At 36.0% G+C, this 26,411-nt stretch overlaps 1 protein-coding gene across 2 annotated transcripts in view; it reads right to left on the bottom strand.

The window, feature by feature from the left end:
• The window catches only part of SEL1L3 (SEL1L family member 3), a 132,018-nt gene that overhangs the window by 13,535 nt on the left and 92,072 nt on the right, over window positions 1-26,411 (bottom strand). For both annotated transcript variants that reach the window (XM_074229674.1, XM_074229675.1), the window contains 6 exons: window positions 18,544-18,720; window positions 17,127-17,254; window positions 16,246-16,329; window positions 5,197-5,287; window positions 4,833-4,917; window positions 4,035-4,144 (listed from right to left, as the gene is read on the bottom strand). In XM_074229674.1, the coding sequence (XP_074085775.1) occupies window positions 4,035-4,144; window positions 4,833-4,917; window positions 5,197-5,287; window positions 16,246-16,329; window positions 17,127-17,254; window positions 18,544-18,720 (675 nt within the window). The remainder of the gene's footprint in view (window positions 1-4,034; window positions 4,145-4,832; window positions 4,918-5,196; window positions 5,288-16,245; window positions 16,330-17,126; window positions 17,255-18,543; window positions 18,721-26,411) is intronic.

Genomic DNA, 26,411 nt, shown 5'->3' with positions numbered 1-26,411 from the left:
CTATCTGCAAATAGGATAGAATTGAAATCCTTCAGCCCAGTTTTCAAGGTCTTCCACCTCTCATCTCCTCCAACTTCATCTTCCTATTGCTCCTCTACACAAATCCTTCATTCTAGCCCAGTTCTGTTCCCTGAACCTTCTTTATGCTCCCGTCTGGGTAGGATTCCTTTTCTCTTCTTCACTATTTACTAATCTAAGTTTTACAGTTCCTCCATATCCCAGCTCAGATCCTAATTCCTCCCCACAGCTTTTCCCAGCGAGTCGAAATCTCAACAAAGAAGAGCTCCTCAGAGCTCCTGCAGCAGTTACAGTTTATCATTTCATTGACACTGAAGATCTGCTCAAGGACAAGAGTTGCATAGTAGAAGTCATGGATGAGCCAGGAGCTTCACTGTTGGATGGCATCGCTGTGTTGATGTGATTACAAATCCATCCTGCTAGATTATTAACTTGGTACAAGACAACGAGTCTCTGTTTCAACTAGATTGTAAGCTCCTACAGGAAAAGGGACCATCCTTGTAACCCTAGAACTGATTTTATAAAACATGGTAGGCACCCAATCCTGAGTTTGTGGATGATGACAAGCAAATAATTGACAAGCACTTATGAAGCACCTAGCATATGTCAGATACTATTTAAGATACTGGGGATAAAAAGCCAAAAATGAAATAATTACTGCTTATATACTTTGAGGTGAAAGAACATTTAACATCCCTAAATTATATATGGATTATATAATATTGTATATTAAAACAAAGAAATTCAGGAAGGGGACAACTAGCAGTTTAAATTGCCTCCTGAAGAAAGAAAGGACTTCTGGGAGGTAGAGGTTAGAAGGGATACGCAATAAAGAGCACAGAGGCAGGAGGCAGGGATGAGGCTCCTTTAGCTGGATTGGAAAGTGTACATAATGAGTCTGAAAGGTAGGTTGAGTAGGCTGGAAAAGTCTAAAAGTCAAATGGGGGCAGCTAGATGGTGCAGTGCATAGAGTAGCCCTGTAGTCAGCCTTTTAGTCAGGAGGACCTGAGTTCACATTTGACATCAGACACTTAATAATTACCTAGCTATGGGACCTTGGGCAAATCAATTTTAACCCCTTTGTCTCGCAAAAATAAATAAATAAATAGAAGTCAAGAGGAAGAAATTATATTATATCTTATTCACAATAGGAAGATGATAAGTTTATTGAGTAGATGAGGGATGTGGTCATATCTGTGCTTCAGAAAAAATCACCATGGCAGCTATATAGAGGGTGTGCTGGAGTGAGGAGAGCAGGGAGATGAGAAGAGATGAAGATATGGACCAAGGTCTAGCTGTGTGGATGAATGTAAAAGATGTAGACAGATAGAATAAAATTGGGAATTGATTGGATATAAAGTATAAAGGAGAGTCAGGAGTTGAGGAAAAACTAAGGAAACAGTTGCATAGTGGAACCCTCAACCTAAGGGTTGAGATCTAAATAGGTCTCAACCTAAAGAAAGATATTCAGAAGACGAATGGATTTGGGAGGAAAGATAATGAATTCTATCTTAGATATATTGAATTTGCAATATCCATGGGATATGTGATTAGAAAAGTCATAATAAGGGGCAGCTAGGTGGCACAGTGGATAGAGCACCTGCCCTGGAGTCAGGAGTACCTGAGTTCAAATCTGATCTCAGACACTTAATAATTACCTAGCTGTGTGGCCTTGGGCAAACCACTTAACCATTTGCCTTGCAAAAACCTAAAAAAACAAAAACAAAAAAAGAAGTCATAATATAAGCAAGTAGTGATATGAGATGGATGATATTTGGATGTGTAGTTACTGTTCAGTCATGTCTTTATGACTTGTGGACCATAGTGTTCATGAGGTTTTCTTGGCAAAGATACTAGAGTGCTTTGCCACTGATATTTCCAGTGGATTAAGGGAAATAGAGATTAAATGACTTGCCTAGGGTCATAAAACTAAAAAGTGTCTGAGCCTGGATTTGATTGCAGATCTTGACTCCAGTCCCAAAAAATGTGGAGAGAAAATCATTGAATCCATGGGCACTGCTGAGATTGCCAAATGGGAGAATGTAGAAAAAAAAGAATAAAGCCTTAATGTACCTCCACATTCAGGAAGTAGGATATAGGTGATAATCTAGTAAAGGAATTTAGGAATGCTCAGACAGGAAGGAGGAGAAAAAGCTGCAAAGTGTCACAAAAACTCAGAGAAGGCAGAACATTCAGGAGGGGAGGGAGATCAAGAGTGTCAAATGCTGTAAAGAGGTCAAGAAGAATGATCAAAAGAAGAATGATCAAATGAAGGCCGAGATGGTGATATTGTGACATGTGACTGCAAGCCTCTGAATCTCCTAAGCTGGCTATCATACATTTCGATTTTCAATGGTCTGGGTCCTCCCTCTGCCAACCTCAATCACAAGTTCTCCACAACTTAGGAGATGTCTTTGTAAGTTGTTGTGGCTAAAGCTTTACCAGACCTGGTCCGAGAATCATCGGATCCATCTTGATGCCTTCTCAGCATTGACAGAGTTACAAGAGCTTGTGTTCCAGAGGTATGGATTTTTGCAAACCAATACTCACCTCAACACCATGATGAGATGTTAGAACAAAGCGTTAGTGGAAGGTAGATACTAGATAACAATGAAAGGCTTTACTAACTAATTGTTAAAATGGTCATCAACATAAATGGTTCTGTACAGTTCAGTCTATTGCTACCCACCCCCATAGGAAAAACAGATTCAAAGCCACTCAGGCAGCAGAGGCACAGTTGTATTTAGAATTAGGAAGTTCTGGGTTTGAATACAGCTTCAGCAACTGACTAGTCTTGTGACCCTGGGCAAGTCTCTTAACCTCTCTCAAACTCCACATTTGTAAAGTGGGAATGAAAACTCTTCAGAGTTGTTGAGGATCAAATAAGGTATATATAAAAAAAATATTTTGCAAATTTTAAAATGCTATAAGGAGCTAGCTTTCACTATCAATTATTAGCATATTCTACTCCTTTTCAATCAACAAGAACTGAAGCTTGAGCCACAAAACTTGAGCTGGGGTCATAAAAGAAATGGGATGGTGGATGAAGGGACTGAAACCCAGTCTCAGTTGAACTTCTTCCCTTTGCCAGGCAGGGCTAGAGGCAGCTGGAGAGAGAGAGAAAGCGCCAGCATGGAGAGATCATCAGACATTCCCTTCCCTAGAGGAGAGCAGGTGCCCTCTATCTATAGCATGATTGAGCTAGCAGAGCCCTGCAAACAGTGCCAAAACAAGTCACAATGAGACAAGGACGGATGGATGGAATCTATGGTCCATTTCCCCCTTCATTTTTGAGTTTCAAAAAAGGTAGGTCTTCAGGTTTCACTTGATCTCAGTTTCAATTCCAATCTTGTGTTTAAATATACTCCTACAAGCTGACACTAGGGACAGCACTAAATATAAAGATGCAACAGTAGGAGTGACCAAGGTTAAAACATTTTCCATTGGAAAGTAAATTAAATAAATATTTTAGTAACTGCTGAGTAGATGTCCTTCCCCCCCAATTAAAAACAACCTCCCCCCACCTTCAGACCCCCCCCAGAGTGTTTATCCTTTCACACAAAGAATGTTGGATATGAAGTTTATCTTTGTGGCATATTATCTCTCTACTAGGTTGTATGCTTCACAGGGGCAGAGATAAAATTTTAGCTGAACTTGTATCTCCCCTCCCAAGGTATAAATGATTCTGTATAAAAATTGCTTTTAAAATATATGAAGAATGAATGAATATATTTGAAAGGATCAGTTGGTTATACTGTACATTTGGTTACAAAATGGCACCATGGTCCCAGTCATTCTGCATATTTCACATGCAAACACAGAGTCCATCCTCAAAACAATAGCAAGGATTCTACTTCCTATGGCACTTTGAAATAAACTATAAAAAGGTCCCACAAGACAGTCTTGCCACTGATGACCAGAGAAGCTTTCATACCAATGAATGTGGCAACTGTTCTCATCTTGATGCAAAATGATTTCAGAAACAGGGCATGGGACACAGGTAAGTATTTGTTTACCTGTGAGTCTCCATCCAGTGCAGCTTGGGCATACATCTGTACAGACAATTCTAGGTCTTTTGATTGGTTCTGGTAGCCATAATAGTAGAGGTCTCCCATCTTCAAATAAGCTTTGGGACAAAAAGAGACTCATTTTAATGATAGCTACAGACTCCCTCACATTACTGTTCTTCTAACCTGCTAGTTCCTGATGACAAGGTCTTTACACTTCATAAGGAGACACTTAAACTGATATTTGTTGAAATGAATTGAGTTAAGGGGGCGGTTTGCACTTTCCCAGGTCCAATTAAGGAATCAAACTCCTTTCCCAAAATAGCTATCCTTAATGGGTTTGTAGCTATCTTAGAGTTCAGACTGAAAACCCAGGTCTGGCAACCTTCCCTAACACATAGTAGGCATTTAATAAATGCTGATGACTCAATTTGTTGCTTAATACTCAAAATTTTGCTGCCCAAGTTTGACTTGTCAACTAGAAATATTCTTTACTCCCTCAGATAAGCTTTTCCCTCCTATAGCAAATCCATGTTTAAGAGTTATACCTCCAATAACATTTTTATTTTGTATTTTTTTTTTTCCCACCAAACTGGTGAGTCTATGAAGGTAGAAAATAAGAAGAGATCTATGTGGCAAGTCTGGAGAATCTTATTTTTAACTCTGATGTTCATCATAGAGTTCTTTCTCTTTCCTAAATTATTTTAAAATCTCAATCTTCATATAAAATGGTTAAGTTTTTCCCTTGTTACCAATGTTCTTGTGGTTATTAATGACCCGGCTTAGCAATAGTCTTTCTATACATACCAAATGTAGGGGCACCAATTTGGAAAACAGAGAAATTGTAATATCTCCAAACACAGTTAACTCCCAAGTAACTTCTTGCCAGTTCCTAGTGGGGAAGAGGGTGAAAAGAGTCAATTCCTCAATTAATGATTTTTTTCCCAAGACATGGCATAATCCCCTTAATCTTAAAAAAAAAATTAAGAGTAATATTAGATTGCTTTCTTTTGGGGAGGAGAAAGGGAAAGGAGAGAGGGAGAAAAATGTGAAATTCAAAGCCTCAGAAAAAATGATTGTTGCAAACTATCTTTTGCATGTAAATGGAAAAATAGATAAATAAAATGCTAATTAAAAAAATTAAGAGTATATGCAGAAAACATTTACTTACTGGTCTCTCCTCACAAATATGGGCTAAATTTGTTTGTGACACTTCAATCCCAGTTTCTGCTGCTAAGACAGAATACAGCAGAGCTTCATGCCTAAAAATAGACAATTAATAATAAATGTAGTGGCTCTTACAAATATTCTGAGAGAATTTTATACTCAAACATAAGAGGGCACAGAATAAGCAGTTTTTAAAAAAACATTAAATCACGAGTTTTTTTTAAATGAATACTGTAGATAAAAATACTGCATGAATTGATTTATTTATTTTTCATCTTAAAAGGCTGAGTTCACAGATAAGGGATTTGTGAACTAGCTGGTACAATGGAGCCCTCTACTGGATAAACATTATGTCCAACTACAGGTTGTGCCCTGGACTTCATTGCTCACATTCTTACATTCCAAAGGTGCCCTTTGTGTTTTTGGAGTCTTCTATTTTGAAAGAGAGTCCCTGATTAAGTCCAATCTCAAAATTTAGAATAGGTTTAGTGAAATCTTAGTATTCAAGAAGTTTGGAGTTTGGCATTTAGATATCAGCTCCTTGAGAAAAGGAATTGTTTTCATTCTTTGGATGTGTATTCTGAGCACCTGGGGACACATTTAAGTGGATCCTTAAATGATTTTTGGTTGATTGACTTGCCAGACTGTGACATGATTTGCAAGTGGAAATGGAATTATTGCTTATATGATTTATTTTAAATAGGAATAGTAAGTATGAACAATGTTAAACTCTTGAAACTATGAGTGGGTTACAGAGAGAGCCCAGGACTCAATCAAAAGTCCTCTGTTTAAGTCTCTGCTCTGCTACTTGCTAGATGCATAATTCTGGGTAAGTTCCAGATTATTTTATCTATCTGGGATTCAATGGCCTCATCTGTGAATGGAGTTAAAAGAAGACCACACTACTTAACAGGGTGGTTGTGAGGATCCAGGTAGAGTCATGTAAATCACTCTGTGACTGGAAAGTGCTATAGAAATAGATTTTATTTATTATTTTTAAAAATCTTATAATATTTTATTTTTCCCCATGTAAAAACACTTTTAACATATTTTTTCAAATTTTTGAGTCCCAAATTCTCCCTCCCTTTTCCCCTCATTGAGAAGGCAAGCAATTGGACATATATATATATATATAGTTGCATAAAACACATTTTCATGTAGGTCATTCTGTGAAAGAAAAGACAAAAAACTCTCAAGAAAAATAAATTTAAAAAAAAGTATTTCTGATCTGCATTCAAGCTCTATCAGTTTTTTCCTCCCCAGGAGCTAGACAGCATATTTCATCATTCATCCTACAGAATTATCTTGGACCAATATTGCTAGCTAAGTTATTTATAGTAGATCATTGCTGGTACTGAGTAAAATGTTCTCTTAGTTCTCCTCATTTCACTTTGCATCAATTCATGTCAGTTTTTCCGTATTTTTTCTGAGAACATCCTGCTCATCATTTGCATTACAATATAAACAACTTGTTCAGTCATTTGAAAATTAATGGATATCCTCTCAAGTTCCAATTCTTTGCCACCACTAAAAAAAATTGTTTTAAATAGTTTAGTATACAAAATTATTTTCCCTTTTTTTGTTTTTTATCTCTTTGGGGCACAAAGTTAGTGGTATTGCTTGGTCAAATGGTATGCATGATTTTATAGCCCTTCGAGCATAGTGTCAAATTGCACTCCAAAATGACTGAATCAATATAAAACTTCAATTAGGGTTTTAGTTCTCTCACATCTTCTCCAATATTTGTCATTTGCTTTTTCTGTGGTATTAGCCAATTTGAAAGTGTCAGGTAGTAGCTCAGAGTTGTTTTGATCTGCATTTTTCTCATCAATAGTAATTTAAAGCATTCTCTCCCAACTATAGATAGCTTTGATTACTTTATCTGAAAATTGCCTGTTCATAATCTTTGACCATTTATCAACTGAGGAATGACTTTTATTTCTATAAATTTGACTTTTCTATATGATTGAGAAATTAAGTCTTTATCTGAGAAACTCAATGGAAAGTTTTTTTCACAGAAATGACAGCCAAGTATATATGTATTTCCCTCCATCCCAGCTCTCCCTGTTTATACTACACTCCCCCCCCCCCTTTTACCCTGTCCAGGCTCAAAAGTATTTTGTATCTTGACTTTTACCTCCCCCAAACTGTTCTCCCTTCTATCAGCTCCTCTCCCTTCTCTTATCTTCTTCCCTTCTTTTTCCTGCATTAGTTAAGTTAGATTTCTACACTGAACTGAATGTGTATGTTACTCCTAGTGGTGGGATTCAGCCGGTTGGCACCGCTTTAGCAGAGTTGATATCTAACTTTATGTTGAGTTCAATGAACAATTTTTAAAATGGCACTGGTAATCAGGGTTCTGTGACTCAGTCAGTTTTCAATGGTTCAGCAGAACCGGTTATTAATTTATTTGAAGCTGAGCACTGATAACATTCTCTTTCAATCATTTGAAAGTAAGTTCATGTAGTCCCCTCCCATTGTAAAATTGTTTTCATGACTTATGTCAGAGAATTTATCCAATTCTAATTCTGTCTTTCTCTTTCTCCCTGTGCATTCTTCTTTCTCATCCATTAATTTTAGTTTTTTAGTTGGTCATACCATCAAATTCAACTCACTCCTCTGTTTTCTAAGTAACCTCCTTCTAGCTGTCCTAACAATGATAAAGTTTTTAGGAGTTAAAAATATCATTTCCCCCATGTAGAAATATAAACAGTTTGACCTTATTGAATACTCATCTCTTTCCTGTTTACCTTTTTATGCTTCTTTAGAATCTTTTATTTGAAAGTCAAATTTTCTATTCTATTCTATTCTGGTCTTTTCAACAGGAATGTTTGAAAATTTTCTATTTCATTGAATATCCATTTTTTTCCCCAAGAAAGATTATACCCAGTTTTGTTGAGTAGGTGATTCTTGGTTGTAGTTCTAGTTCTTTTGTTCTTTGGAATATCATATTCTAAGCTTTCCAGTCCTTTAATATCAAAGCTGCTAAATTTTGTTATCCTTACTATGACTCCATGATATTTGAATAGTTTTCTTTTGGCTACTTGAAGTATTTTCTCCTTGATCTGGGAGGCCTAGAATTTGGCTATAATATTCCTGGGAGTTTTCTTTTTTATGATCTCTTTCTGGATCAATGGATTCTTTCAATTATTATTTTACCCTTTTATTCTAGGATATCACAGCAATTTCCCTTGAAAAATTTCTTGAAGATTATGCTTAGCCTCTTTTTTGATCATGACTTTTAAGTAGTCTAATAATTCTTAAATAAATCTCTCCTGAATCTATTTTGTAGGTAAGTTGTTTCTCAAATGAGATATTTCAGTTTTTTCTATTTTTTCTTTCTTTTGATTTTATTAGATTGTTTCTTGATGTCTCATAAAGTGATCAGCTTCCACTTGATTGATTCTAACTTTGAAGGAATTATTCAGTGAACTTTTGTACTTTTAAGGCTATTTTGACTTTGGTGTTTGTGTGTGTGTGTGTGTGTGTGTGTGTGTGTGCGCTTTGCTATTCCTTGTCACCATAGTAATATTCTAGGGGCAGAATGTTTTTCTACTCTTGCCTCATTTTTCCAGGCTATTTCTTCACTTTTAAGTGGGGGCTATAATTCCTAAGTGGAGGGGGCACAGTTCTAAACTTCAGGCTTTTTGCGCAGCTGCTTTTGGAGGTAATTCTGGGAACCTGTTAATTTTTGGTTCTTCCAAGGTGATAAGAGCTAAGGAAAGGGGTGTTTATTACTCTCCAGTACTATATACTGGTTTGTGAGTGACCACAAGCACTCTTTTCAACCCTGAAAATGTAAACAGAGAACTTGCTCCCTTGTTGGCCACAACCTCGGTTGCACTAGTGTTCCTTCTCTCACTGGGACTAAGACCCAAGACTGTGATCTAGATCTAAGTAAAGGCAATACAAAAGAGTCCTGCCCCTCCCTGATGTTAGCAAAGGGATCCCTGTAAATCTCCAACCCATTATCCAGTCACCTTCTAATCTATGGGTTGAAAAGTCTTGAAACCACCATTGAAGCTACTAATTCAGTCACCCTGAGGCTTGTTCCTGGTTTGCTGGAACCTGTGGCAAGGTCCATGTTTGCTTGACTTATACTGTGCTGTGCTTCTTTCTCATCCTGGTGCCACAGACCTTTCCTGCTGACCTGAGTTGTCCTGGGCTGGAAAGTTGTCTCACTCCATTTTTTTGTAGGTTCTGCTGCTCTAGAATTTGTCTGGAGTTATTATTTATAGGCTTTTGGAAGAGTTTAGGGGAGAGTTCAGGCAAGTTCCTGCTCCACCATCTTGGCTCTACCTCTAATTTAATTTATTATTAGACTCAACTTTCCCAAAATATTCCAAATGACTAATAGTAGGGTGGTACAGGAAAGAAAAATCATAGATATTTAGAAGCCAAATGAGGACAGCAAAATCTGAATTTAGCTGTGCTGCAGGTCACAGGCATTATGACGACTGAGCATACTGATTATATCAGATTCCATTATACACAAGGCAGCAGAGCAATTAACCATGGTGTAAAGCAAGAAGGAACAGGGAGGCTTACAGTGGGGTCAGTTTTCCAATGTTTTTTAAAAAAAATATTTTTAACAGTTGCAAATCATTCTAGTTATCTGCTCCCCAGCATATCCATAGTCATGCCAAGAAATGCCAAGGATTGGGAGCTTCCAGAGGAACAGGCATTAGTTATATACTGTAATAGTTTCCATTTTAAAAGCCTTAAATTTCATTTCCTTCTGCAATTGGTGGGATTTGGGAACATAAAGACCTTCTCAAAGACTGTAGTCAGAAGGCCTAGATTTATGACCTCATTCTGTGATCTACCAGTCCTTTGACATTGGGTAAGCCTCTTTCCCTCTCTAGTTGTCTCCTTTATAAAACAGAGACATTGGATGAGATGACAAATTAGAATTTAACTTCTCTGAGTGTCAGACATCTATGAAATGATATTCTGTCTTTCTTTCAGGGTGGTAAGGAATAGCCAGGGGAGGCTAGGTGGAATCAGGAGTACCTAAATTCAAATCCGGCCTCAGACACTTAATAATTACCTAGCTGTGTGGCCTTGGGCAAGCCACTTAACCCCATTGCCTTGCAAAAAAACCCAACCAAACAAAAAAATACAACCAAAAAAAAAAAAGAATAGCCATAGACACCTCCTCTGAAAAGGAGGTTCACATTGACTTATCATTAGTAGTATACTACTACCTAATAATATAACCACCGTCCAGTACCTGGTTTGTGGGATTATTAAATTTATTCTATCTGAGCTGACAGGAGACTAGGCATTTGAAGATCAGACCCCTTAATGCTCCACTCCTCCATACATGCACCATTCCAACCTCCCCCACCCCACTATGTTTATAATACTCCAGAAGCACAACAGTAAAGATGTGACAAACTTTAAAGAGTAAATATTAGGTTTCACATGAAAGACCTTAATACAGATCTCAACTCAAGTTACAAAAGATCTTCCCAGAAAAATAACACTAGCAAAATAAATTGGTGGGTTCTTTCAAAAGTTTCCAGTTAAAAATACCAATTATTTAAGATCCTTTATAGAAGAAAGGAAGGATCACATGGCGTAAGTGAATAATATAAACCTTAGAGAAAACCATACTTAGAAGTTACACGGGACTCATCTTCAAGTGGGCTGTCACATAAAGAGAGATTAGTCCTGTTTTTTTTGTGGCTCCAGAGGGTAAAAACTGGAAACAATGGATGGAGGGCCAGTTCTGCCTGATTTCTAGCAATCAGAATTCTTCCAAAGTGGACTAGGTTGCTGAAAGGAGTAGTGGGTTCTACATGCTTGGATGTTCCTTGATATACTGGAGGGAGGATTCATGTTTAGATATAATTTGGATTAAATAACTTGTTAAATCTCTTTATTATAATAATAATAATAATAATAATAATAAGGAGAAGAACCTAACATTTATATAGTGCTTTTGTGATTGCGAAGTACTCTGCATTCCCTAATATGGCAATTAATTCCTCATGACAACTTGTTTAGTAGGTACTGTTTTATTCCCATTTTACAGTTGAAGAAACTGAGGCAGTTGCCTAGTGTCACACAGCTAATAAGTATCTGGTGCTGGATTTGAATTCAAGTCTTCCTGCTGTTCTATTCACTGTGCCACCAGTAATCTGAGAGTGTATGAAGTTTTAGAGCTTCCTTTTGATGAGTACTATGTAGATTATAACAATATTCCTCCCCTCCTGCTCAAAATTAGTGTTAACTGAGGAGCTGGGGAAAAAACCAAAATTTTCATAGCCAAAATTCATGTAGAGCTTTCTCCCAAATGCCTGCACATTCTGATTCCAACAAATTCAATTTTCACAAGGCAAAACAACAATGACAAAGGGTGCAGGGATTAGTCCCTTTCCCAGAATCACAGAGCAGGACAGAAAGAGCTGGGATTAGAAATCACAATCCTGGGGATCCTAAGGTATTATATAACTGCTAAAACACTCTGAGCCTCTAAAGGTAATTCCTTTGTGTTTACAAAGTAGACAATCTCCAAAACAATCCTGAGTAGGTGTAACAAGTTGTATCATTTCCACTTTTTTGTAGCTGGAGGAACTGAAGCTTCTCAAAGTTAAATGACTTGTCTAAGGACACATGGTTCCTAAATGGCAAAACTGAAATGAGAACCCATCTCTTGACTCCTAGTTCACTGCTTCACTGCAATTGGAAAAAACCTAGTTCACTTGTTTTTATACTACACTGCATCACTACAATTGAAAAAAAAAATGAAAATCATTCTCAATACCTTGGAAAGCATTCAGAAATAGTCAGACATATTATAATTTTTATCACTTGATCATGTTTGAAAAGAAGCTTTACAGGATTTGAAGGCAATCTAGTTTATACTTATATAAGAGGAAACAGAGGCCCAGAAAGTTTCAATGATTTAATCAAGGCTGCATGGCTGAGAAGTTTTGGAGCTAGAATTTGGACACAGATACCTTGGGTTCCAAATCCAGCCTATTTCCTATTGTTCCTTATTGCTTCCTCAATGGTCAAGGTGTAGAAAACGGGTTCAACATCCTGTCTTTCTAAGTCACTTTGTTATCTTGGGGAAGTTATTTTGCCATAGAATACCAGAATTTCAGTATTAAACAGTTCCTTAGTGGCCATTTAGGCCCAACATAAAAAGTAGTTAGGCATCTATATTAATGCATATTTTCTATATCTTTTATCTCTCATCTGTCAATCTCTCTCTCTCTCTCTCTCTCTCTCCATAGTTATGCTAAAGTGATACTACATTTCCTTCATATAACTTACTTAATTATATATAAATCAAAAAAAACCCTTTTACAATATTTCCTGTTCTTCCCATGCCTAGGGCAGGAGTTTGGGAACAGAGATGGACATTAGGGAAATTAAAGTCTATTATTACTATGACTGCAACAAATTGTATCTTTTCACCCAGAACTTAGTAGATTAATTCATCTTGCCTGAAGCCCATCATAAATCTGGCATTCTCTTAGATTAATTACTTTAGAACTTTTAGAGACAAAAGAAGAGAATGTATAGCTCCCAGATAGAATACATGTAAAAGTAGGAAAGAGGAAAAATTAAACATGATAGCTTGACTGTTGGCCCTTTCCTGGACAATTTCTCAAGATGTCCAAAGATGACCTCAGATATTCAGACATTATCTTCCATTCTGTGCCTTTAAAGCAAAAAGCTCATGTTCCCTTTTTAAACTATTCCAAATGAATTTTGGAATGACCCCTGGAAAGTACAAGCTCATCGAAATGACACACAAGTTGAAAATAATGTGTAGAATAGATTTGATCATAAACTAGGAAAAAAGAAAACTAGGAGGTAGTACTGAAAGTTAGTTCACTGCCCCTATACACATTATATTAAAAATGGCCAAATGGGAAAAATCACAACATGTTACGGAAGAAAAGAAGGATATTTTCTGTTTTCTGCATGGGGAAAGGAAATGGGTTTGGAAATCTGGAAGATGCAAAAACACATCCCCAAAATATTTTCATATGGTAAGCATTTTCCTTCTGAGATAGATGATAATGTTTCCTTCCTTTTGGCACTGAAAGTCTTTAAATCCAGGCTGAAGCTTATATTTAAAAAACCCATTAGGCTCATCAGTGATTTTGCTATGCAACCTAAAAACCATGCAAAGTACATCCAGGCCTCTGAAAAATCCATGTGCTGTCAGATTACTGGAAGATGGAGAAAGCAAACAAATTTTGATTTGTTAACTAACAGTATATTTTAAAAGTGATACTTAAAAGTGAAACTCTGCATGATGTCAAATCATTTAAATTCAGAAAATGAAAGAATCCTAAGCTATTAATAAAGAAGAAAAACACTCCTTGCAGAAAGAATAAAATAAAATAAAATATGGCCAATTAAAAAAAACATGCTTTCCCTTTAAAAGACTCCCCAAATATGAAAATTCTAAACTTAAAAAGTTGATAAAAGGAGGGATGTTTATTTCTACCTAAATGTTTCCTCACAGACCATTAACTAGCTGGCCAATAAGCTGACTACAAGTTATAAAAATGTTAAGTAAAAATTGAGCTGCTACTGATCTGGAAATGATAAGGTATGTAAACAGGGAAAATAAGATTTATCTTTAAAAGTTCTTAACAATCAATTTTCTGTTGTACAAAGTAAGTCACACCAATGCTGTGTATATTTAAATGTGTACCTACATACATAATTGGGATAGCTCAATCTTATAGTTAATTTCAAAATCTATTACACTGACAAGTATTCTACTATTATTATTATTATTATTACAAGGCAATGGGGTTAAATGACTTGCCCAAGATCACACAGTTAAAAGTATAGTGTCTGAGGTTGGATTTGAACTCAGGCCACTATATCACCTAGTGATTGTATTCTTTAAAACATCCTGGCAATAACCCTCCCATCACTGGGACCTCCGGTACCCCCAAAAGAAAAAATTATCCATCATTTGCATTACATTTAACATCTGAATTAATATTCTTCCCAGAGCCTTGTTAGGTTCGAGCTGGTCTGATTTCTTTCATGGTCTATTCCTATCATGGTCTACAGGGCTGTGTTAATTTGCATAGCTATTTTCATTTTTACTGAAATGTCTAAATTTAAGCAATAAACCAGCTTAAAATTGTTTTGCTTGGGAGAAAATTGTGATAGAGAGTTGGGATGTGGATTTGAAAGAGGCAAGGATTCGAATAATAACCAACTATATTTATACAATACTTCATAGTGAACTTGGAATTAGGGACTTGGGGTTTGAATTCTAATTCTCAACATTTAATAGTTGCACAGTCACAGAAAAGTCAATTCATTCTTGGAGTTTCAGACTCTTTATCTGTAAGATGGGGATAAAAATATTCCTGTTTTATATGTCCCAGGGCTGCTGAGAAATGATTTTAAAAGTCTTAAAGCAGTATAGAAATGTGAATCATGTGAGCTAGTATCTATCATTTAATTTTTGAAAAGATAGCTCTTCATGTGTAAAACCAAAAGGTGGCAAAGCAGCGGGTTGTATGTGTAGCTGATCATCTGCTGAGTCTGACACCAAGCGACTCAGGAAGGAGACTCATAATGCTGAAAAAGAGAGGAAAGCTTTCTCACAAGCTAACCTAGAGCACTGGTGAATATGCCCTGGTCATCCTGGGCTCCCTGTCACTTGAGATGATAAGACAGACTTCTTGGAAGGTCAAGATTTAAGACTTCCATCTACCTCTCAGAAACCTGACAACTCCCAACCTGTCACCCTGGTCATAGGGAAAAGAGAAGAGTGATTTTAGGTTATGCTGATAAAACTAGTTCTACTTATCTAGCCTTATTTTCTCTCCTAAGCTCTAGAATCATATCTCTATCTGCTTAATGGACATCTTGAATTGGATGTCCTATAGACATCTTAAACTCAACATTGCCAAAACTGAATTCAATATCTTTCCCCCAATTTTCTTATTACTATTAAGGAAACCACTATCCTCCCAGTTACCTAAGTTTACAATCTTAGTATACTGGACTCCCCACTTTCTTTCACTCCCCAAAGTCAATCATTTGCCAAGTTCATGCTACTTTCTAAAATCTCTTATTTATGCCCCTTTCACCACTCATACTTCACCCACCCTCACCAAGTCACATTTGGATTATTAAGATAGCACTTGGTTGGTGTTCAGGCTTCAACACTCTCCACACTCCAGTTCATCCTCCACTTGGCTATCAAAGAGATCTCAAATCACAAGTCTCATCATGTCTTGGCCATTCAATAAACTCCAGTTGTTCTCTACCAAATATGAAATCCCAACAGCTTTCAAAGTTCCCACCTTTCTAGTCTTTTTACAACTTACTCTTTTGCAATCATTCTGTCATCCAAGGACACTGGCCTTTCTTGCACCAGGAAGTCAATCCTGACTCCCATTCTTGAAATGCTTTCCTCCTTGTCTCTGACCCTTGGCTTCTTTCTAGCTCCAGTTAGAATCCTAGAATCCTTTTTCAGATATCTCTTAACAACAAGTGCCTTTGGGATTATTCTTAATTTCCTGTGGATCCTGTTATACTCATTATCCTGTAGGCATGTTTTTGCTACATAGCTAGTTGCATGTTCATGTTGTCTCTTACTATATATAGATGGTGAGCTCCTTGAGAGCAGGGATTATTTTTGCCTTTCTTTGAACCTCCAGAATTTAGGACATTGTCAGGCATATGATAAAATAACTATAGCTCCCTGGATCTAATAGTAATCTTGATTCAGAATTCTTATAACATTGCAAATACTCAATTATCTACAGGAATGAATTACAGGCAGAGAACTGAAATATTAATGTATCTATGTTTTGTAGTTTGATGAAGGTGACGTTTTCCCTCAGTGAAATAGTTCTCTTGTCTAATTAAAACTGGAAATACTATTTCTCAATCAAAAGCCAATTAGCCTCTGAAATGCTGCCATTACTTACCCACATTCTGCTGATTTTAGAAATTGTATTTCTTAAAGCTGAGTAAACTAATTGAAAAACACAAACAAATTTTAAAAAGTGCAAACATTTATGTGCAGTTGGTGTTTCAAGCTTACCAAGACAAGTCCAGGTAGGCATTGAGAGCTTTCCGAATGACGTGCCCCAAATAGCCATTCTTTTCCGCAACATGTTTTGCCCAACTATAAAAGACAAGGGGATAGCAAATATCAAAAACCACTGCAAATTAAATTAGGTGGAAATAATTATCTTTTTTTTATATGAGCTCTACAAATCCCATTTGGGGAATATTTTGCTTGTTAGAATATTTTACATAGCAACAAATCACAACTGAATGTCAAGAAGAAAAATGATGATACATTTTTTAGAGCTTTGTAGTAACTGTTCTTTTTCATAAATGCTCACAAATGAAATGGTAAAGGACAGGTACAGATGGTCAATTCTTGATTATTTATGCTTAAGAAGAATGCAGAAATCAATAAGGTGAATTTTTATTTTTCATGAATATCGTTTACCTATGATATGCATATCACTACTCATTTCCATTACTACATATGAAAATGCTTAGGTAAAATTGGCAATGTCTATTCATGTTTTTGAACAAAAGTAATTTAAAGAGATGTTTAAATTCACCTTGCATATTGACTTCTCTTCCAATAAATGAAATTTATAATATAATCTAGAAACCTCATTTTCACCTGCTATTCCAATCACCTCTTTGTTAAATGTGCTTGTTTCTTAGGATCTAGACTAATCAGAATTAAAGGGTCAGTTAACTCATAAACTAGTTAATCAGTTGCCAGATAATTAAGAATTGATGAAATCCAAATAAGGCACGCCTTGGTTTAATATTGATTTCCCAAGGAGAAGGGTAAAGAATTCCTAAGACACTATTTGCCAAAACATGCTTTTCCATTCCTTCAATTGCTGTTGTTATGATAAATGTCTCTTCCATATATAGCTTTTCATGGTTTCTTACACAACGGCTTTTTCAGGGTCTCTAGGAAAGGTCTCCAAATTGCCTGTCATATAGTATAGGGAACACCACAAGGTTCCTTCGATGTGTCCTCCTTGTGCAGCCTTATGGAAATATTCACCAGCTAATGTCTGTAAAGAAACAGATAAAGATGTCAGCCTGACTAATAAAGAGGTCTCTTTTCCATGTTCTTCCCTCTGCTGATTTCAGAAGTGCCAAGATAGTGAGGTACCTTAAGACTGATTTTATCACAGACTCATAACTTCAAATGCCTTAAAGGAAACAAAGACAGGACAAGCAGTTCTAGAAGACACAAGTCCTCTGAAGAAAGGTTCCTGTCTGATATGTGACAACCTACTCCAGCAAATCCAAGGATCAAGCTAGCCAGTAAACAAGTCTGTTTATCACACATAAAGCACTAGAAGTCACTTCAGGTGAAAATCCACTCAGTTAATTTTCCTAATCCCTCCCTGCAAACACATATACAAAATTTTAATTTATTTTAAGAGATGAGAACTAGAATATAATTAGCAATATAAGTGTCATGTATTTAGATGTGTAGGAGGGTTATTAAGCATGCATAATGATCAAAATTACATACAGGGTGTCCCAAACGTCTTAGCATAGTTTCAAGCTATTAAAGCTTAAAACTGCACTAAAACTTTTGGGACAGCCTCTATGTATTTTTGTCCACGCATGCTTATTAACCCTCCTACACATCTAAATACTCTCTGGGTGCCTTCCTTTCTGTATCACCATTTAGAATCTGTACCACCCAACATAGTTCCTAATGAACTACTATCACATACTATTCCAAGTTATTTCACCTTAGTTTTATTGTTCCAGCTAGACTCCAAATTCTTTGAGGCAAGGACCCTGTATCTAATCATCTAAACTTCCTCAGATGCTTTACAGCAATGCTAAACACTTTGAAGACACACAACAAATACTTGCTTCTGGAATACAAGACCATGACAAAGCTTTTCTCTCTCTAGACTAAATTGTATACCATCCCTTTTCAAGATAAGAAAATTATGTAGTTGAAATTGTATTCACTTATGCCTGAGCTGCCAGGAAAGTTCAGAACAAAATTAAGACCTTAACTTTCAGAAACTAACTCAGTCTAGATGCCTGGTTATATCTATTTCTTTTTTCTTTCTTTTCATTAAAAAAAATTTTTTTTTTCAAGGAATTGGGGTTAAGTGACTTTCCCAAGGCCACACAGCTAAAATAAGTGTTGCGTATCTGAGGACAGATTTTAACTCAGGTCTTCCTATACCTAATTCTTTTAATTGGTTTTGGTTTTGATTTTTAGCTGTCCTTTTTCATATGTGTTTTAATTTTATAGATTTCCCAGATACATAGGGAAAGTAGGTGGGTTAAAAAAGTCTCAGTAATGGTTCCATGAAGTCTTACTCACTTGATTTCTTCCAGTGACTCCTGGGAAAATGCCATCTAGATAAAGAACTCCAAGATTGTACGAAGCATCTGGGTTTCCCATTTCTTCTGCTTTTAACCAATATTTTGCTGCTTTGACATAATTTCTCCTAAATTTGTGGTAATACCAACCTAGGCCATTCACTGCCTGATGTAACCCCTGTATTTCGAAATAAAAAAAATAGAAATTATTCTTCCTACAAAACAAAGTTAAAATAATAATAATAATATAACATAGGAGAAATTTGCACAAAAAATGATCCCTATGGAAGCTTCCACTGTTACTTTTTTAGGGGCAGATGGGTGATTCATGTAGACCATAGAATTATTCATTAAGATATCCCTATCCATGTATCTTTTATGAAGTAGCTATGATGATTTCTGTCTATCATCTTAACAATGATGCTGGGACCAAATTTATCGCTCACTTTCTATGTTCTAATGACCATTAGTTCTTTAGAAGGGCAACATTATATTGTAGGAAGGGCAGACTGGGATAGATAAGCAAAAGGAACAGAACTTTCTGAATAGTCCTAAAAGTATGTGAGGCATATGGTATCATGATGCTTGAGCTCTGCCCTAGCTCAAGAAGGTTTCCAGTTGATCTGTCTGCTGATCTGTTGGGTTACTTTGCTGTAAACAATGAAATCACCACAGCAGGAAATTGCCATGACTTCCTACTTGCAAGTAAAGACCATCTGTGACTACTGAGCCTTCCCAGCTTTGACAGCCTCAGCAGGGACTGAATGTCTAAGAAAAAGAGGGAAGCTATAGCAAGGTAAGAGGAGGTTTTCACAAAAATGACTGAACCTGAAAGGGGGGTCAACTTTAGAAAGTGTTGGAGGTAAACACTAACTAGGGAGAAGGTTGACCATATAAAGCTTGATTTGTAATGAATCCTCTTGCTCTTTGTTGAATTTAATCCCTCTGCATTTCTCATATTTTTGCTGTTTCTTACATCCCATGCCCTTGTCAACAGATCCTCCTTCAATCTCTCTTAAAAACTCATTTGTTTGACAGAACTATTGATCTAAAAGGATTCTGGGAGAACATGAGCATGATTTCTTAGCCTTTTTTGTGTCATGGACACATTTGGCAATATGGTGACTTTTTTTGAACCCCTCCCTCTGAAAAAATATTTTTAAATGCATAAAATAAAAAAAGGACTCAGGACCAACTACACAATAATTCAAAGCTCTTTGTGCAAATAGTGTCTCTTTGCATGCTGTTCTCCAGGGGAAAAGAGACCCTTTGAGTACAAAAACTGTTTTTTGTTTTGTTTTTTGTATATCTAGGTCCAGCATAGCACCTTGCCCATAGTAGGCACCTCATAAATGCTAATGGGATTGGCTTGAGTGATGTAATGGTAAGAACTGAATCTGAATTTAGCATATCAGGGTCCGAAGTCCTGGTTCTGCCAGCTATGTAACTTCAGACAAATCACTAAAAATTGTTTGAGCCTTAGTTCAATTCCCTGTAAAAATGGAAACAACAGTCTTTGCAAGATCTGTTGCTTAGTAAGAATTTAGACCAGATGATTTCCCATGTACCTTCCAATTCTAAGATTCTAGGATCTGATATGATAAGGTAGCATTATAAAGTACTATATAAATGTATATTATTATTAATACTTTTATTGATCAACAGATAAGCTATGTAGATTATCAAAATAGAATGGACATGAGGTAATCAAGGTGGTGGAATAGAAGTAGCAACCTAGTCAACTTCCTCTAACATTCCCCTCCAAACAGCTTTAAAATAATGTGTCAAATTGATTTCAGGAGTAATATAGCCAACAAAAGGATGGGAAGAGACATTTTTCCCAGCCTAAGAAAATGGACAAAGGACCAAATGCTCTTTAGTATTAGGGACTCTGATTATAGTTCCAAGGCAGAGAGGAGAAGTAGTACCCATGGCTACATGGTAGCTTAGGACCTGGTCACAATTCCAGGATTAAGAGGAGTCCTGGCATTTACTGCTATAGATGGCAGAGGTATTTCCTGGGTAAAGACCAAAGCACAAACCAGGAGAGCAGTGACCATACTTCTCTCAGAATAATACCATCTTGGAAGCATCATAAAGTTTCAGACCCCCCAGAAAAGGTTTAGAAAACATGGGTATAAAAATAACTAAAGCTTGGGACAGTCCCTCTTCCATTTCCATACCAGAAAAGATCCCAACTTTAACATGAAGTTCAAAATCAAGAAATAAACTTGAAAATTCAGCAAATAACAAAAAAGAACCTGATTATGAAAAAAGTATTAACAGCTTGGTTTAAAAAGGCATGAAAAAACTAAAGAAAATAACATTTTAAAATAGAGAATTGATCAAATGGTAAAAGAGGCACAAAAATCTAATGAAGAAAAGAACACCTTAAAAGTATAGTTGGTAAAATGAAAAAAAAAAAGAAAAACTTTATGGGTGAAAATAACTCCTTAAAAAAAGATGAATTGGCAAAATGAAAAATGAGGTATGAAAGCTCATTGAAGAAAATAATTCCTTAGAAAGGGTCAAATGGAAATTAATGACTCTATGGGGCATCAATAAATAATAAAATAAAGTTAAAAGAATGAAAAAATAGAAAATGCGAAATATCTCATTGGAAAAACAACTTATGTAGAAAAAAGACTGGGGAGAGATAATTTAAGTACTGGATTATATAAAAGCCTTGATCAAATATAGATCCTAGACATCATATTTCAAGAGATTATAAAGGAAAATTGTCCTGATATCTTAGATCCAGCAGGTAAAATGGAAATAATCCACAGATGACTTCCTGAAAGAAATTCCTAAATGAAAATTATCAGAAATATTATAATCAAATACAAGAATTTTCAAGTAAAAGAGAAAATATTGTAAACAATCTGGAATAAAGAATTCAAATACCATGGAGCCACAGCCAGGATCACAGATTTAGCAGCTTTAACATTGAAGAAGCAGAGACCTTAAAATATAATATTCTAGGACAGCTAGGTGGCACAGTGGATAAGAGCAGAGACCCTAGAGTCAGGAGTACCTGAATTCAAATCTGACCTCAGACACCTAATAATTGCCTAGCTGTGTGACCTTGGGCAAGTCACTTTAACTTCATTGCCTTCAAAAATAAAAAACAAAAACAAAAAAGAATATACTATTCTAGAAAGTAAAGAAGCTAGGATTACAACCAAAAATAAACTACCCAGAAAAACTGAATATAATCCTTCAGGGGGAAAAAAAGAATATTTAATAAAATAGAGGACTTTAAAGTATTGTTGATGAATAAAAACAAAGCTGAATAGAAAATATGACATCCAAAAATGAGACTCAAGAGAAACATAAAAGAGCATATAGGAAAGAAATCATAAGGGACTTAATAAAGTCCAACTATTTACATTTCTAAATGAGAAGATAATGTAATTACTAAAAGTCTTATCATTAGTAGGGCAGTTAGAAGGAGTCTACATAGACAGAGGGTATAGATATGAATTAATTATTTTGGAATGAACTCAAAAAATTGAAAGGGTAAGAAAGAAGGATGCAGTGAGAGAAGGGTTAAGGGAGAGAAAGAATGAGGAAAATTATCTTATATAAAAGAAGCATTCTAGGAAAGGCTTTTACAATTGAGGGAAAAAATGGGAGCATGATAGGCAACACCTGGACCTCATTCTTATCTAAATTGTTTCAAAGAGGGAAGAGTATGTGTACATACCCAGTTGTAGTCAAAAATTTATTTACCCAACAGAGAAGTATGAGGGAAAGGATTTAAGGGAAAACAGAAGGGAAGACATTAAGGAAGACAGTGGTAAAATGCACAACAAAGTTCTGAGGAGGGACATGATAAACCAAAAAGAGTCAGAAGGATAAACAGAAGAAAATATAATGGAGAGAGAAATTTATAGTTAGTAATTATAACTGTGAATGTGAATGGAAAGTATTCATCCATAAAATGGAAGTAGATTGTAGAATGAATTAGAAATTAAAATCCAACAATATGTTGGTTACAAAAAACACAACTGAAATAGAAAGATATGTAGAGTTAAAACAAGGGGTCAGAGAAGAATCTCTTGTGCTTCAGCTGAGGTAAAAAAAGGCAGGGGGTAGAAAGCATGATCTCAGACAAAGTAAAAGCAAAATAGACCTAAATAAAAGATATAATCAGGGAAATAACATTTTCTAAAAGGTACCATAGAAAATGAAATAATATTTTAAAAAATTACAGAAAATTTCTTTTGATAAAAGCTTCATTTCTTAAAAATATAGGGAACTGAGTCAAATTTATAAAAATAAGATTCATTCTCCAACTGATAAGTGGTGAAAGAATATGAAAAGACAGTTTTTAGAAAAAGAAAACAAACCTATCTATAGTTATAAAAAATTTCTAGCCTGCAGACACCCCTTAGTTCTGGCCATGGCCATGCTTCAGAAGCTCTGTGTGCCTGCAGATGAGCCCTTTGAGCAGCAGCAGCCCAAGGTGCCCTTGGATGGGCAGCCACATGTGGTCTTCATGCAGCCCCAACACACCCAGGTTCCAGTGCTCTTCAGCTTGATGAATGCCAGTGAGGTGGCTGTGAAAAAGTTTTTATCCAAGAGTCGCTTATACAGGGTGATCATTAGAGACATCCTCAGTGTCCAGCAATATTATGAATTGGAGATAAAAGCAATAGATAAGCCTAAGAAGAAAATGGGTCACCTCTTTGACCACCTGAAGAAAAAGTTTTTGACAGACTAGCTAAGGAAACTGAACCATTGGTGGCAGGAAGCACTACCCATTCAGAGATACCTGGAAAGTATCCAGCATTACCAAAATGAGGTCTATGTTAAGCTCAAGAAGAAGCCCCCCAAATTCCCTGAGATTAGAGTCCATCAAGAGCAATAAAAATGTGCTCATCCTGCCCCCCCAAAAATATCTAAATCACTATAGGGAAATACAAATTAAAACAAACCTGAAGTACCACTTCATACCTATCAGAATGATTAACATAACAGAAAAAGGAAAATGACAGATGTTGGAAGTAATGTAGATAAATAGAGGCACTAAGGAACTGTTGGTAAAATTCTGAACTGCTCTAACTATTGAGAACAATTTCAAATTATGTTCAAAGAGATATAAAACTGTGCATACCTTATGACCCAGCAATGCTGCTACTAGGTCTGTATCCCAAAGAGATCAAAGAAAAAGGAAAAGGATCTATATGTACAAAAATATTTATTGTATCTATTTTTGAATTGGCAAGAAATTGGAAACTGAAGGGCTGCCCATCAATTGAGAACCCACTGAATGAGTTGTAGTATAGAATTGTGATGGAATATTATTTTAATATAAAAAAATGACAAGGATTCAACAAAACTTGGGAAGACCTATATGAATTGATGCAGAGTAAAGTGAGCAGAACCAGGAGATCATTGTACATAGTAACAGCAATATTGCAATGATGGTCAATTATGAAAGATTTAGTCACTCTGATCAATACAATAAACCAAGATAATTCTGATGGTCTCATGATGAAAAATGTTAACCACTTCCAGAAAGAAAACTGATTAATTCTGAATACAAATTGAGGTATCATTTTTCCACTTTTTTTCTTGCTTGTTTTTTCAGGGAGGAGGGAAAGACTATTGTTTTGCAGAATTCCACTTTTTTTTATGTTTTTGCAAGGCAAACAGGGTTAAGTGGCTTGCCCAAGGCCACACAGCTAGGTAATTATTAAGTGTCTGAGACCGGATTTGAACCCAGGTACTCCTGACTCCAGGGCCGGTGCTTTATCCACTACGCCACCTAGCCACCCCTTGAATGTTTCTTTTTTTTAAGGTTTTTTTTTGCAAGGCAAACAGGGTTAAGTGGCTTGCCCAAGGCCACACAGCTAGGTAATTATTAAGTGTCTGAGACCGGACTTGAACTCAGGTACTCCTGACTCCAGGGCCGGTGCTTTATCCACTACGCCACCTAGCCGCCCCAAGAATTTCACTTTTAATTGATATCACATTGCTTGCCTTCCCCATAGGTAGGGGAATGCTTTGTATAATCTAATAAGGTAGTAAATCATGACTTATAAAAGGCAATGAATGGAACAGCTAGGTGGCATAGTGGATAAAGCACCGGCCCTGGAGTCAGGAGTACCTGGGTTCAAGTCCGGTCTCAGACACTTAATAATTACCTAGCTGTGTGGCCTTGGGCAAGCCACTTAACACCATTTGCCTTGCAAAAAAAAGGCAATGATTGCTATTTTACTCATCAAAACATTGTAAATAATTATTAATGAGAGATGACTAGAAAATGAAATAGTCATGTATCAAGACAAAAAGATAATAGAACATCAATTTATGTGTGACATTAGTATAATAACATTAAGGGATCTATCAGAAGATCTAATTGCAGACTCTGGGGAGGAGTTATGGGAGAATCTACCTTAAAGAGTTTCATCCCATGTATGTATATGTGTTGTATCTATGTATGTATATGATAGTTTAGATAGGTTACAATATGTCCCATTGGTGGATGTATCACCATTAGTGAGAACACAGATTCTTTGAAACATTGAAGAGTTTATTTCTTCTTTGATATTTCAGCCAAGAGAAGATAAATAGTATCCAGAAGAGAGGAGTGGTAAACAGAATCAAAATATTCAGAATTCAAGGAAAATGAGACTTAAGAAATGGTTATTAGATTTGTGAGCAAGAGATCTATTCCACAGTAGGAAGCTGGATTCTTCAGAAGCAGGGTTCTAATTTCATCATTGCCAGAAGGTGGAAGAACTAGTGAGAAATGCTAGTTAAAAAATCTATAATAATGAATGCAAAAACAAGTGTGAAATAATTTTTTCAGCTGCTCTGCATTAAATAGAAGAAATGCCCATATAAATAAAATATTAGATTTCTTAAAGTATCATGTAAAGATATAATGATGTTGGTTTTTAAAATTTAAACAAACATACTCTGCATAAGTTTTATTTGGAAACTTCATTACAATATGAATATTTTCCTGAATTCTTGAATGCTGGTCCCTGCCAGGATCTAACAGTTTCTATCAAGGTACAAGCTTTATAAAAGACTTTTTGTTTATCATTTGAAGAACAGTCTAGCTAAATTCAGAAATGTTCATATTGGAGGTGATGAAGTTTTTGAAAACACTTGAAGACCATCTACTAAGCTGGGTACCTGATGGAAGAAGTTAATGATATCCACAAAATAACATATCCTTTAAATAATGATGTAAATGAACATACTGTGTTTCTCAATGTATAAGATGCACCTTGGTTTTGGGGCCTGAAATTGGAAAAAAATTATTACGTAAAAATTATTGAACTCAAGTTTTATTCATCATGAAATTCAAGGGCCTTCTGCTCATAGCTTTCAGGCATCTTTTGGGCAAATCTGCTGTGAGTATACATGCTTAGTCCATTCCGTTTCATGAACCTGAAGCACCAAAGCACCAATAGTGTCCTCCTTTGCAATCAGTAACTTTTTTTTTTCATGAATAATTCTTGCCTCATGCAGAACCATCTTTGTAGACACAGGAATTTCAATCGCTTTTTGTTATTCAATCCATCTCTTCAATTCCCTCTCTAAATCAGGCCATTTTGCTGACTTGCCTCTCATGGCTTTCTTCTGCTGTACCATTTTCAGTAGCTTTCTTTTTCCCATAGCTAATCTCAAATGGTTTTCTCAATTGGAGGAAGACAACTGTCATTCAGCAGCATGATTTCTATTCACTTTTGCAAACTGGATCACGTTGAACTTGAAATCAGCACTCTGTGAAAATCTTTTCTGAGCCATTTCTGGGCAGAATGTGGCAAAATGAAATCTTAATATACCAATAACAAATGTGAAAATAAACACAAAAAAGTGAGAAATGCTAGTGAAAAATATACAAAA

The sequence above is a fragment of the Macrotis lagotis genome, chromosome 3 (genome assembly GCF_037893015.1).
Source record: "Macrotis lagotis isolate mMagLag1 chromosome 3, bilby.v1.9.chrom.fasta, whole genome shotgun sequence".
In the NCBI taxonomy this organism is placed as follows: Eukaryota; Metazoa; Chordata; class Mammalia; order Peramelemorphia; family Peramelidae; genus Macrotis; species Macrotis lagotis.
The sequence above is the reverse complement of the archived record's forward strand: the minus strand, read 5'-3'. Positions and strand labels throughout refer to the sequence as shown.